Genomic DNA, 14,977 nt, shown 5'->3' with positions numbered 1-14,977 from the left:
GATATTTTTTGTTAGTGTTTTGCATATCTTCATTATAATATCTCATATAGGTAACTAAATATTGAATTAGGTTGTGACTGTTAAAGTTTTAGCTACAGTTTTGGGGCGTCTGACAAATGAGCTTAACTTTTTTACCAAGCTAGGTAAGGTCTATAGATTTGTTCAGAGATGGAGATATTTAAATTGTGCAACGAATGGTGTGGACTACACTCACAAAAGATAAATATTGAGTCTATTTTTCTCTTACAATTTCCAAAAAATGGAAACTCAGTGGGCTTAGGCAGGAAACCAATTTCTTTAAGTAAATGGGCATGACCATACTAAGGCTGAGATCTATAGAGCGCACGAGACAAGATAAAACGAGACAGATTTATGTGAGAGATATAGCTCTGTCTCGTTTTAACTCTGTCTTAAGGTACGATTTATTAACTAATCGTACATATTCATGAACCACTTACTTTACTTACCATGTTCAGGCAAATAATTTCCATACATTTGTTCTTTACTAAGTATATTAGTGCTATCAGAAAATTGTAAGTGATAAAATATGTCAAATAATTTTTTTTGAACTATCATTTGACAGACAATATCTGTAAAATAAAAACAATTGCATTTAGAGTGTGGTCCAAATTGGTGTGTCTGTTAGATTGTAAGCATCTCGATGTATTTTGTTGTTGTATATCATTCAGGCGGAGGACGGTATTCTGTATGTCTGATAATAAAGCTAGTCATGTGTTTTATATTGGTTTCATTTCACTTCAATCCCGTTCCCATCATTCTTTACGTTCGAAACAAGAGAACCAGGGATATTGTGGTAGTTTTATAGATCCATAGTCCCTATCGGGCTGTAGCAACCAAAATAAGGCTGACAGCCGTACTCAGAGTCGGGTAATCGCTACCTACTTAAGTTGAGTTAAAACGAAACAGAGCTATATCTCATATAAATGTCTCGTTTTAACTCAATCTTAAGTAACGATGAGCGACTCTGGACAGCAGTCTTAGTAATAGGGCCCCGTTAAACCCTTTGGGTACGGAACCCTAAAAAGAATGAATGTAAATTCATGAGGGTTAGGAGGGTTGAAGACAAAGAAAACTAAAAATGTTCTCATAATAAATATTATTTCAACATTCCGTGCACTAACCTACGTTACTGTACAAAGATCTGGCCGCAGAGAAACGAACACAAATCAAAATAATATTTACAGAGAAGTTTATAAAAATATACAATTGCCTGTATGTAGTTACTTCTGCTATAAGACCCGCAAATTGCTATTGCGCTGGAACCATGTCTTATTATCATCAAAATGATGTCATTTTGACGTCAGCCGAAATAAAAATATACCATCAGCTCGAAACTTCAATCTAGTACTGACGTCACTAAACTGGCGGCCACGCGCATTAGCAATTTGCGGGACTTGTAAACCATTTCAATCCACCGGAAAACAATAGCAGGGCCCTGACTATCTACGTCATTAAAACTATAACGCGCAACGTCTAGGCTCATGACACATTGCGGCAAAAAAGCGACGCGTCATTTGTAAAATGTTAAGGGCCTGTTTTACAAATGCCAGATATACTAAGGGAAAAATTTGATATTTTGACAGATTCCCAATACAAAAACTGTCATAACGTCAAATTTATCTGGAGGTTGTGAAACATGCCCTCAATATGGGAAACTGAACTTTTTATCTCCACTACGCAATTTTGTGCGGAGCTGCGGATGTGAGAGTCGATTGTTGAATCCTCACAAGTATGTATGTGCATTATATAGTTGTTATAAAGTTCAATTTATTTTGCAACATTCTAGAACGGACGCGTCACACCGCATCGACTACCCCGCAATGTGTCTTGAACTTTACAAATTGAAGTCACAAATTGCGGTTACTGTTTGAATGTCATAATAAATAGGCTCAGTACAAATAATAAGCAATAAAATCAACCAACGGAATGACGCCTTACTCCAAACTGGATTATTTTAACATTAGACAAAAACAATTTTACTAAAAAAAAACAATCAATAATAATAATAGATAGTATAATAATCAATTGGACTAATCAATAACGTGTTAACAATGATCAATGATGTAAATAAATATAACATTTCCATAAAGATACCTAAGAAATAAAACTTATGTTTCTGTTTACTTCTTGGCTACAATGACAGTTATATCTACATAAATAAAAATTGAGCTATATCTAAATATATAAAAGGAAAAGGTGACTGACTGACTGACTGATCTATCAACGCACAGCTCAAACTACTGGACGGATCGGACTGAAATTTGGCATGCAGATAGTATTATGACGTAGGCATCCGCTAAGGATTTCTGAAATTTCAACAACTAAGTGGGTAAGGGGGGAGGGGGGGTGGTTTGAAATTTGTGTAGTCCACGCGGACGAAGTCGTGAGGATAAGCTAGTATGGTAATAAGTAATGACAATTTCATGTTCACCAAGTTTAGGAGTAAGTTTACCGTTTTTAGCCATACAAAATACAATGGTTAATATCAACTAAATGACAATTAATCTAAAAAGTGTTTTGTAAATAATATTATGACAAAACCTGTCATTTCGCATTGTATGTTGTATATTTGATTTAGTTAAAAAGTATTTTATTCTAGTGTCGAACGTTTCTATATCTCTACCACTGTATAATGCATACATTTTGAGATCTCACTCGCCATTTTAGCTCTGTGTCAACTGTCATATCAAAGTACGATTTTAGTCCTTAATATGAATGCGAAGCGTACTTTTGACATGACAGTTTGACGCATACTAAAATGGCGAGTGAGATCTCAAAATATACCGCTCGATAGGTATGGTAAGTCAATGGAATGACGTCATAGTATAGCATTAGCACACGTCACACAAGTTGACAAAGTAGGCGGTACTAGTTCCACAGATATCTTAAGTTCAGGGCATAGCGACGTAGAGCGAAACGACGCGTTTTTCTGACATATACGTCTACATTGTGCGAATCAAATAGAAGAAACAAAAATGTGTTAATTCAGGGTATAAGCTAAGCTACCTCAATTCCAAACTTCAGCTAAATCTGTTTAGTCATTATGGCGTGAAGGAGCAACAAACAAACTATCTATCACATTTATAATATTATACAGAAATCGTCATGTCTCATTATAAGTATAGATTTGAATATTTTTCGTAATTTGTATATATATACCTATTTTTGTTGGTTTTCTTTAAAATAAAATCGAACGAAAATATTCGTTGTTCCCGGAAAACTTTTGACAGAAATTGTCAATTACGAAGTGATATAGCTGATGGTCTTTAGTTATTTAATTACTTTGTAACATTTTAGAAGTCGCGTCGCATCGCCTGCGTCAATCTGCCTTGAGCCTATAAATCGACTACATTGTAGTTTCATCTATCGTGGCACGAGCTTTAGAATTGAGACATGTCTAAATGTATGATACAATATCCAGAAAAAAAAACAGCGCAGGCCTCAATAATAGGTTAAAACAATATCCAATATTGCCCATTAAAACCAAGTTTAAAATATTACATTCTTTTCTATATTCAATCTATCTGTGATCGATAGTAAATCTATCGATCATATATATGCGATGCGATACTTCCCGCTACTATAGTGCAGCTGATCATTTGATCATTTACTATACTCCGTGCTTAGAAATTACATTTTCATACAGTACTACAGTTCTTGCAATTCACGAAGGCATGCGTAAGTGTGCGTGCATGTCGGACCAATCAGACGCGAGCAAGCGCTCGCAAACGCACACATTTATTGTACCTTACTTATACCGATACGACTTAAACACTAGCAGGAGCCACTCGCCTTCGTGAATTGCAAGAACTGTTATCACTTTTATAAGTCAAAATTTGTTTACGCAGAAAAACGCAACTTAACGCTGACTAAAACCGAATGTATACCAATGAAATACAGACCTTATTGCTTGACGTTAAGATTTTAAACACAAGAACAGTGCACGAGAGACCTTAGTGGCATGTTGCGGTGTTCGGAGTGCTTAGCGGAGTGATGTATCATGATGTAGCATAATAATTATGTGATTGTGTTTAGAACGCCTGTGTGTAGTGTGATCATGTTCAGAACGCCTTTGTGTGGGGTGATCATGTTCAGAACGCCTTTGTGTATTGTGATCATATTCGCCGTTCAGAACGCCTTAATGTATATGATTATATTCAGAGTCTGCGGTGTGGTGTGACTGTGTTCAGAGCGCGAGCGCGGCGGAGCGTTTGTCGCGGCTCTTGTTGCGGGCGACGGTGCGCGCCTTGCACGCGGCGGTGTTCTGCAGGTGCTGGAAACAATACGAACATACTTAAACAACTTGTCAAACCTACATAACATGAAGTATAGTGCCCGGCAGTTAAATAGTAAAAGTGCAAGCTCGCGCAGGTATTGTTCCGCGAGCTCGTATACTGTGTACGGATGTATCACTCACACCAATGCAGATGGCCATTATTACTGAGTCCATTATTACTTACGCGTTGTATTCTGTTCAGCTTGGGCTCGGGCCCGATCAGGTCGAGCGCGGGATACGGTGATAGCTGCAGCGCGAGGCGCAGCGGCGCGCAGTGCGGCGCCAGCGCCAGCAGGCCGGCGCCCAGCGCGGCCGCGAACGCTCCGTAGGACACGCGCGCGGACCACGTGCTCAGGGTCACCGTTTCCGTTCCCACGCGGATGCGCTCCGAGTCCACAGTGCCCTCCTGGAAAATTAATACAACTTTCATTTTATTTTATTTCACTAGGAAGTCACAAGTAATATCACAAGAAGAATGTTAAATATGCATCAAGAAGGAAAAAAGGAGAGGATGACCAAAGAAAAGGTGGATGGATTGCGTGAGAGCGTGTAAAAGGGGTGGATAATACGTTGACGGATGACAGAAGTGAGTATGAAGACATGTTGAACCGACCGACCCCACGTAGTGTGGGATAAGGTCTTCCTGACCTTATCCCACGCTACGTGGGGAAAGAGCGGAAGTCACACAGGCGGATTATATTTGGCGGTATACTAACCTCGAAATACTTGAGTATGTCGCGGAAGGTGGCTCGCTGCAGCTTGCGGTCTCGCTTGGCGCGGAACTTGTGCGAGTCGCGCGCCAGCTGCTCGAGGCGCGGCAAGAGCTCGTCCTCGGCCCAGGCGAAACGCTCGTCGTCGCCGCACGCGCGCTCGTGAGCTATCGCCAACGCACCGCCGGCCGCCATGCGCACCTATCAACAAACATAATATTATAAGCACTTCACGTATTCGAACTTATAGGGGGGAGTGTGACGAAGTAACTTGTGACGCACAAACTAGATGTCGCTACAGGTACTTCATACATCCTGAATCACGCTAACGAAGTTTTCTGAACGCAGTAGGTACTATACACGGCAACTTTTTAGTCATCTCGTAAAACAAACCACATAATGGTTCTCCACGGCTGCAATCTGCCGTGCATAAATAATGCATATTAAGCATGGATTTAATAATAACAGAATGGGAAATAGCCGTTTACCTCAAGACTGCACGCGTCGAGCATTTCGGCGAGTCGTCGGAAGGACGGCTGCCTGTCCGCCAGCAGAGTCCTGGCGTGCTGCGGCTCCGTCAGTGCCAACAATAGCGCCCAGCCGTCTAGCGCTGCGGCGTGCCAGACGCCCTCCTCCACGGCTGCACCTGATACTTTCACTGTACCATCACCCTGTAAACAAAAGTAAAAGTTATTACTTAACACATCCTTAAAGAAAAAACTAAAATTCTATATAAAGAAATTTCTCCTAGAAACCTCTTTTGAAAATTTTAAACGTCTTTATGACAAGATCTGTTGAAACGAATGCTTTCACTTATTAAAATTTATCCAATCTATTTAAATTATATATCTAAACTCCGTATGCATTAACACTGTTGCACCAAATAAAATATAGTTTTAGTAATGTAGGAATATATATAGTATAGTATAAATATAATATAGTACGAATGAGGTCGATGAACTTTGTCAGCCCTAGCACAGACTACGGTCTATTTGGGCTGCAAACTGCCAACACCAGTCTCGGCTTTTTATCTAGTGCTTTGGTCTAAAAGTGTGGTGTAAATTGTTCACTTTTCGGTTTGTCTAAATAAAAATAAATAAATAAATAAATTATATTGTAAATCAACTGCCACTGCAAACTCCAACTTTAAAACCAATTACGCACGGTCAAATAGTCGCCCCGGCAACTCGTTCGACTGCGACCGTTAGAATCTGTAACTTATATGGAAGTCAAGGCGTCGGGCGCGAACCCAGAAGACATAGGTTCGAATCCTGCTGGTCCGCAATTTTTGGTATGTATTTAAATTTATTGAGAAATTTCCTTGAAGTGTACGTAAAAAAACTATAAAAATTATAAAACCTTGAGGTAGCTGCCGCTGAATATGGTCTCGAACATCCGCATGACCTCCAGTATCTTGCTGAGGTCGTCCTCCAGCAGGTAGCACAGCACCGCCAGCGAGGAGCAGCACTGAAATATATGTTTATCTTTATCTACGCTCATATCTTCAAATCCTAGCTATGAATTCAAAATGTGCAGATTAGGCATTGAATTCATAGCGACATAGGCAGTATTGACATACTTTATTCACGTACATTTTTTTTATTTTTTTATAAAAAGAATATTAGCCATGTTAAATGACTAATATTCCCCTTTCCTCTCCAACTAAGCGTCAGGCTTGTGCTAGGAGTAGGTACGACAATAGTGCAACGGGCGGGGTTTGAACCGTCGACCTTTCGGTTTTCAGTCCACTCCTTTACCGGTTGAGCAATTGAGGCTCTATAATAATATGCTAATATGAAAAAAATAACCGGTCAAGTGCGAGTCAAACTCGCATACGAACGGTTCCGCACTATCGTACAAATCTCAAAACAGTACAGTAAAGTTTTTGACAGACACAGACAACGAAGTGATCCTATAAGGGTTCCTTTTTCCCTTTTGAGATACGGAACCGTACATTAAATCACTATTTTGTTATCAAAATAATGAAAAATAATTATTTATACCTCAGTGCGCGTGTCCAGAGAAGCCGACTTGTCGACGGCGGCCGCGGCCAGCGCGGGGCGCACCTCCTCCAAGAACTCCTCTGTGCCTTCCTCACCTATCTGGAAAGAAACAACGAAGATCACTACCCATATTATAAATACGAAAGTGTGTTTGTTGGTTTGTCCTTCAATCACGTTGCATATATTTTACAGATTTTACCAAACCGATTTTGACGAAAGGTACAGAAATAGCTTGGATCCCAAACATATTATAACTTGGTGACTAACATAATAATATAATTTACTTTTATCCCACAAAATCAAAGAATTCTAAGAGGATTTTCAAACAATCGAATAAACCCACGCGGACAAAGTCACGGGACATCTTTTTTTTAGTCTTCTAATCTTCTATAACTCAACTCAGATCTTTCCATCAATCGTGATAAAAATGATCATTGACAAAACATGTCATAATTCACAAGCAGTTTAAAATCAACCATGGTGATAATTACCGATTTTCGGCTTGAAAACACAATATTGATCATCGTCTGAGTAAAATTCAAGCTGTGAAATTTTCCATTCACCTAGGAGAAAAATACATCACCACGTCAACATACGTCATAATTATATACGCTTATCGTGCCAATAAATCACAATCAAGACGTGAACGCCATAGTTACGGCGGTTACGCACTCATCCGATCAGAGTCCGTGAAAATACGTTCCTTTTTATTTAATTTTTTATTTATTTACACTTCATTGCACACAACACAAAGTAAACATTGAAAAAACACAATACAGGATCTTAATCTAATAGATGTAGCATGCAAAGGCAGCCTTATCGCTAAAGCGATCTCTCCCAGGCAACCTTTGACGAAAGGAATCACGAAAGCACGGGTTGGTGCGGCAGCCGAAAATGGCCCTAGGTATATTATATTATTATAAATTAGACTACATACACAGTACATTCTAATAATACACAAATATATATAAATATATATACCTATATACATATCTCTATAATATCGTATGGGAGCGTATCGTATCGTATATTTTGTATGGGAGCTTATGATAATATATGTCGTAGATATTTTTATATCCGTATTTTCACGGATTCGGATCGGATGAGTGCGTGATCGCTGTTACGCTAACAATTTTAATGACCGGTTTAAAAAACTGTTAACATCTTGTCTTACTAGCTTATGCCCGTGATTTCTTCCGCGTGGACTACACGAATTTCCAACCTCTATTTTACAAATAATAAAAACAATTTGTTACATACAATTCACAAGCAAATTCAAATTAACAAATAATTCGAAGAATTATCAAGTATCATGGCGATGATTATCAATTTTCGGTTTGAAAACGACATTAAATTGTATTTAACGTAAGATTCAAACCATGAAATCTTTCAATATCGTCAATATACCTACGTCATAATTCCACTAGCTTATCTTGCCCATAAATCACCTTCACCATCATGCGCGTATGCAAAATCTTATTACGTCATAGACTTTACGCTTACAATGAGGCTGATTCTCTTGTACACAATCTCTAAACTAAACTAAATTAACAGGTCTAAATCTAGTGCCATCCTTTTCCGCAAGCAACATTATGAACTGTGTCGCATACGTGTCCCTGAATCCAGTAGTAATCTTCGTCCACGAAAAAATAAACTTTTCGTGGTCCCACATCATCGCACTGTTGCTAGATCTATGTCACCTATACCCCGTTCATTAGCATCGTTCAACGCGCTTTTGGACAATAATGCTCAATGGGACCCATTTAATGATGGGTCTATAATACTGGTTCGGGAGTTACTGAAGTACGCTGAGAGCATTACATGAATATGTCATTCAATGTTCTCAGCGTACATATTCAAAATCCTTTGATTTTTTCTCGTTTTGTATTTTATGTCTTTTTTCTTGTACCTTTATTTGTATTTAAATTTATTATTAATCATCTAGTTAGTGTAAGTGGCACTGCCGTTCTAATAAGATATAAAAAAATAAAAATAAAAATAAATAAAAATGAAAGGGATAGCAATAGATTTAGATGTGCCATTTTAGTTTAGTTTAGAGATTGTGTACAAAAGAATTAGCCACATTGTTAACAAGTTTTTATTTCTTACGAGTTAGGGAAGCAATGAATCCTCGAAGACGGTAGTCTTTGCAACTGTTTCGATATTATACACTTCACACTACTATCTGAAGTTGACTCACAAAAACCAAAAATGTCTGTGAATGTGTTTGTTTCTGTAAATAATAGGGTGGGTTGGGCAAATTTTGGCGTGCTTACCTGTAGGGCTAATAGTGGTGCCACAGCAGCTGCAGCGCGTCTCTCCCCATCCTTCCCTCGCCGCAACGCTTTAGTGACGTGTTCTGCCAGAGTCACCCTTTGTCCACACAGTATGTGCGCGAGGTACCGCCTCTGGAGTGAGTTCTTCAGAGCAACCAACGCAGCGGCCCGCGCTGCGTTGGCTCTTGCGCTCAACGCGTCTATGATCTCCAGTACCTTCTCTTCTAGCTTGATTTCACTATCTGTAATAGAAAGAAGAGAAACTGACTGAATAACACATCAATAAACCACTGAGTGTAGATCAGCTCTTTCCTCAAGAGTTTTATTTGGTGTTCCAATATATCGAAAAAATACGACTGTAGTGCGGAACCCTCGGTGCGCGAGTCTGACTCGCACTTGGCCGGTTCTTTTAATATTTTTAACGCCTTAAATAATAAAAGAAACATCAACCAAAATGCAACAGCCATACAAACAGACAAATTAGGCCACATGTCTAGAAACAACAAAAATAAAGAGATTTTTTATTCAAATAAACATTTATAAGTAATTTTGGTTCTTCAAATGGAAATACCACTAAACTATAGAAACTAATAACACTATAGAAACAATAGTACGCGACAGGACGAGATAGCAATCGGGGTGGTGACGCCCCGCACACCCCCTGTGCTAGCCCGGTACGGGTGAGCGCGGGTGACGTGAGGGTCCCCCTGCCTCATATCCCGATTGCCATCTCGACCTGTCGCGCACTATACATACGTCCAGCATAGACAACACTTAGTCTGCGGCGGTGGGAGCGGGTACGTCCTGAGGGACGGCCAGCGATGCCATACTCTCCGACCTGCTCTCATTTAGCACGCGTCCGCACGTCTTTCTTCCAATCAATCAGCCTGTTTACGTCCACTGCTGGACATAGGCCTTCCCAAGAGCACGCCACCACACACGATCCTCCGCCTTCCTCATCCACCCACTTCCCGCTAACTTGTTCCTTCCAATTTCTTATAAATATTAAGTGTAAATGTTCTACACGCTGGCCATTCCACAGGACGCACCCATTTCCACCTGGGCCGCAGACTTACGACTAAGAGTACAACCCACAAAACAAAGCCCCTACAATAAACACAGATCAAACCTCTATGTTAGACCACTTACCAGGGACTCTTGTTGGCCACTCACAATCAGGGTTAGAGTGACTAAGAATCATGAGGGGGCTCCGTTTGGGGATGTACCTCTTAAAAGCCTTACCGTCATCCGGGACATCCGAGCGTTCGGAAGTCTCCGAGCATGTCATGTCAATGCCAGCATCTTCGTCTGAGGAGTAAGGCTGCTCTGTTCTTCTATGTTCTGAAATAAGAAAATTGCAATATAGAGTTGCTTTCATTTATTACTGTGAGGTTGCAATAGCGAAACATCAAGTACCCTTATTATAAATGCGAAAGTGTGTTTGTTTGTTGGTTTGTCTTTCAATCACGTCGCTACGGTGCAACTGATTGACGTGATTTTTTGCATGGGTATAGATAAAGACCTGGAAAGTGACATAGGCTACTTTTTATCTTGGAAAATCAAAGAGTTCCCACAGGATTTTTAAAAACCTAATTCCAAGCGGACGAAGTCGCGGGCATCAGCTAGTAATACATAAAAACATTAGCTGATGACCGTGACCACAACCATGACTTTGTCCACATGGATTTAGGTTTTTAAAAATCCAATGGTTCTTTTCCCTCTTTGATTTTCTGGGATAAAAAGTCAAATGTCAAATGTGCTCTGGAATGCAAGCTATATCTATACTACAAGATAGGTGCCCGCGATTTCTTCAGTGTGGATTTAGTTTTTCCCTGGGATACAAGTTATCTCTGTACTAAACATCAAAGACCGTTAAACAAATTGCATCATGAAAGACTAGCAAACAGACAGACACAACACTTTTGCATTTATAATATCATACTATTTTTATTGCTTGTTAACTGCACCGACCTTTGCTACAACAAAGCAAAACAACATTCCTTGATAATGACACCTAATAATGCAGTTCCTTATATGGGTGGAATTATCCATATTAATATTATGTATCTGCCAATCTGCATTTGGCCAGAGTGGTAGACTATGGCCAAAGCCCTTCTCATTCTGAGAGGACACTTGTGCTCTGTAGTGAGCCGGCTATGGGCTGATCAAGATGAATTAATCTAAAATTGTCTGTCCCTTAGATGTTTACTATTAGATTTTTCCAAACTTCATACATTTGATATGATTTATAGCCTATAAACACTTATAACATCATTTCCATCTTTTTAGCTATAAAAGAAAGAGATGCACTCTTTTAGTTTAGAGCACAACATCAGGAGCAACATCAATATCAGTTTACAATATAAACTCACTTAGTTATCAACTAAGTGAAGATTAAAATGGCACCGATTCCATTGTCTTTCTAAATACCCTAAAACTATTTTAGAGTATCTGCATCCTTTTGTTGTTAACAATGCTAAAAAGGGACAGAACAAACTGTCAAACTGCGTCTGTCCTTTTCATATTACATAAGTAAGAACAGGATGTGAATACTCTAAAATTAGGTTGTGCTCAGAATCAGTACCATTGGGGCCGATTCTCTAGTACACAATCTCTAAACTAAACTAAATTAATAGGTCTAAATCTAGTGCTCTCCTTTTCCGCAAGCAAAATTATGAAAGGGATAGTAATAGATTTAGACGTGCCATTTTAGTTTAGTTTAGAGATTGTGTACTAGAGAATCAGCCACATTGTCACGTTTAAAATTAGTTTGAATTTGATAGTTACTTAAATACAATTTAAAGGTAATAGTTAGTCCAGGAACAGATTACTTAAGCACTACTTGTCCATATTAATTATTATGTAATTAATCATTGCATTTCTTGTTTAATTGACTAACAAACATTACTACATGATTATTTATGAATGATAAGAATCATCCATACTGATATTATAAATGTGAAAATGTTTCTGTCTAGATAGACAGAAACATTTACTAGTTTTTCACTGTGTTTAAGTGAATTTGGCAAAATTTGGTACAGAGATGATTCTCATACCCAGGAAGGACATAGGCTCCTTTTGGTCCTGGAAAATCAGAGTTCCCACTGGATTTTTGGAAAACCTAAATACACACTGACTAAGTCACGGGCATTATCTAGAAGTACTAGCTTATGCTCGCGACTTCCTCCGCATGGACTATACAAATTTCAAACCCCTATTTCACCCCCTTAGGGGTTGAATTTTCAAAAATCCTAAGAAAGCTAATAGCATAATAGCTATCTGCATGCCAAATTTCAGCCCAATCCGTTCAGTAGTTTGAGCTGTGCGTTGGTAGATCAGTCAGTCACCTTTTCCTTTTATATATTTAGATTCCAATAATTTTTTTTTGATGTTTATTGAGAAAGCATGCTTGAATTGAATTTTCAATGTTAACCTTAATACAGTTTAAGTAAATCTTGTAGATTAAAGATTAAAATGATAACTGCTGTAGGTATATGAACCCTTGACATATAATAATAATATATTACATCCATCCCATCTAAGTACATGAGACTGATAAAATAAAATAAAGTTTTATCTTAATGCATCGCTGGCATTCACAAAATTTTCTAAGCAACTTCAACAAGTATAGCCAAAAACGATAATTTATATAACACTTAAAAAATGTACAGTAATAATATTATTGGTACATAACTATTGACAACATATTGCAGTAAAAATGATATTGATTAAATGATAATAAATAGGAATAACACAACATTACAGTTGTTATTCAATTGAATTGAATAATAAATGAATTCTGCTTATCACATTTTCATGTAAAAGTGTACATAACAACAGTGTTAAAATAACATAAGTGTTGTAATAATATTATGTAATTTTTAACTAATTATCTGGTGTGACTTCAAGGTCGTATTTGTATAATATAATGATTAAATGATAATAAATAGGAATAACACAACATTACAGTTGTTATTCAATTGAATTGAATAATAAATGAATTCTGCTTATCACATTTTCATGTAAAAGTGTACATAACAACAGTGTTAAAATAACATAAGTGTTGTAATAATATTATGTAATTTTTAACTAATTATCTGGTGTGACTTCAAGGTCGTATTTGTATAAATATCATACAATATGTATTGAAAAATATAAGAGAATGTACAGTTGCCAAAGGTTATCTGCATGTGATAATCTAATGTTGTGAAATTGGGAAAGTGAACGCTCTTTACATCTTGCTAACCAGGAAGTGGGCGCAACGTTGTTTAATTTCTTTTGATTTGCAAGCATATGGTCCCTTCCTGAGATGCTATTCGCAAATTAAACTCGTCAAATACGAAATACGTGGTGTCATGGGAATGCTAACTGCAGCACAAGGTCGCCGCGTGATCTCATTCTTGGCCAACAAACCCAACAGAAACAAAAGAAATTACAGGAATACAGATGGAAAACTTACCGAATTTGCCTTTTTTCTTTCCTTTAGGCATGGTGATAGTGGATTCTGGAAGCTGACGACACAAATAAAATAAATTCACTAGTTTAAATTAACTACGTTTCTCACTTGATCAAGACGGAGAAAAGTACGATATATCAGTTCTTATAGAACGATTTGGGCACCGAATGTAACATAAAACTAAAATTTCAGAAAAACTTTTTAACATGTTTAACCGTATAGCATGCACACTCGACCCCACTTGTTTTCGCAATGGCGTCTGACAGCTTGCTTGTCATTATAAATGAAGGTGCGCGCGGGAAATCGTTTTCTCCGCCATCTTGGTCTGTATTTTCCGAACGGTGTTGCTATAATAAATGACAAAATTTACCTACACGAATGAAATAGCGATCATAAAAATCTTTCATTTACGTTTACAGCTAAAAACAGTGGTTGTTTACAACATAAAATGCTATACTTAGATTTTAAATAGGCATTTTTCATACGAAAATATAATTCCCAGCAGCATTTTGTTGGGGCTAACGTAAAATTTACCCCTATTTTATGGAGTGACAACATTTAGTTTTACATTTCGTGGTGCAATTATTTGAATGTAGCGCAGGGAATTATGATTTTTTTTGCTGATTCACCAGCTCAGCTAAGTTTACTTGCGCAAGGTTTATCAACAAAAACAGTATTACCTAATATTTTATTATTGTATAATATTTTAAAGAGGAAGGTATTATATATTGATAATATAATCAGCTGTAAATGTGACCCAAACACGTCGTGTAACGTAAATAAATTTATTGCGACCATCCTCCCCTTATCTCCAAAACTATACCTATCTATTGAGCTTAAAATTTTGAAAAAATACAGAAAATAAGTACCTAAGTAGTTCTTTACTTATAGATTACCTACTGGGAAACCTTTAAGAAATCTATGGCCCTAACGAATAATAATTATACTTAGGTCCACGGTCCTAACATGGTAAATGACTTTAATAACTAGATTCAGGCGTCGCGGCGCAAGACCGGGGCGTGTGGAAGTTCCTATAAGAAACCGTCGTCAGTGGACGTCTGTTGGTTGATAATGATGATAATGATGAACCTCGCGGTTTCACAAATGTTGTCTTCAGCAATGTCCCGCTTTGTTCCCGCCAGAGGCAATTTGAAATTTGTAATTTCTAAAATGGCTTTAGTCTAGTCAGCTAGGTGATTCGCTAACTCAGTGTCTAACACAGAATGATAACCACC

General features: G+C 38.0%; 1 protein-coding gene across 2 annotated transcripts in view; it reads right to left on the bottom strand.

Annotated features, from left to right (window-relative positions):
- Ifrd1 (Interferon-related developmental regulator 1) overlaps window positions 1–14,048 on the bottom strand; it is a 92,997-nt gene extending 78,949 nt beyond the window's left edge. Inside the window, exons 1-9 of one of the 2 annotated variants that reach the window (XR_011236768.1) lie at window positions 13,746–14,048; window positions 10,529–10,627; window positions 9,287–9,528; window positions 7,011–7,109; window positions 6,367–6,474; window positions 5,496–5,678; window positions 5,014–5,208; window positions 4,482–4,703; window positions 3,833–4,294 (exon numbers count right to left, since the gene is read on the bottom strand). Coding sequence is in view for 1 of the 2 variants with exons in the window: in XM_034968326.2 (XP_034824217.1) it covers window positions 4,208–4,294; window positions 4,482–4,703; window positions 5,014–5,208; window positions 5,496–5,678; window positions 6,367–6,474; window positions 7,011–7,109; window positions 9,287–9,528; window positions 10,529–10,627; window positions 13,746–13,776 (1,266 nt within the window). In the remaining variant the exon portion in view is untranslated. Of the gene's footprint in view, window positions 1–1,100; window positions 4,295–4,481; window positions 4,704–5,013; window positions 5,209–5,495; window positions 5,679–6,366; window positions 6,475–7,010; window positions 7,110–9,286; window positions 9,529–10,528; window positions 10,628–13,745 lie in introns of those variants that run through there. The other variant, XM_034968326.2, reaches the window with a different exon arrangement.
- Window positions 14,049–14,977: the final 929 nt, after the last annotated feature.

This window comes from Maniola hyperantus, chromosome 5, assembly GCF_902806685.2.
Source record: "Maniola hyperantus chromosome 5, iAphHyp1.2, whole genome shotgun sequence".
Taxonomy (NCBI): domain Eukaryota; kingdom Metazoa; phylum Arthropoda; class Insecta; order Lepidoptera; family Nymphalidae; genus Maniola; species Maniola hyperantus.
Note: the sequence above shows the minus strand (reverse complement) of the source record. Positions and strands in the feature narration are given on the sequence as shown.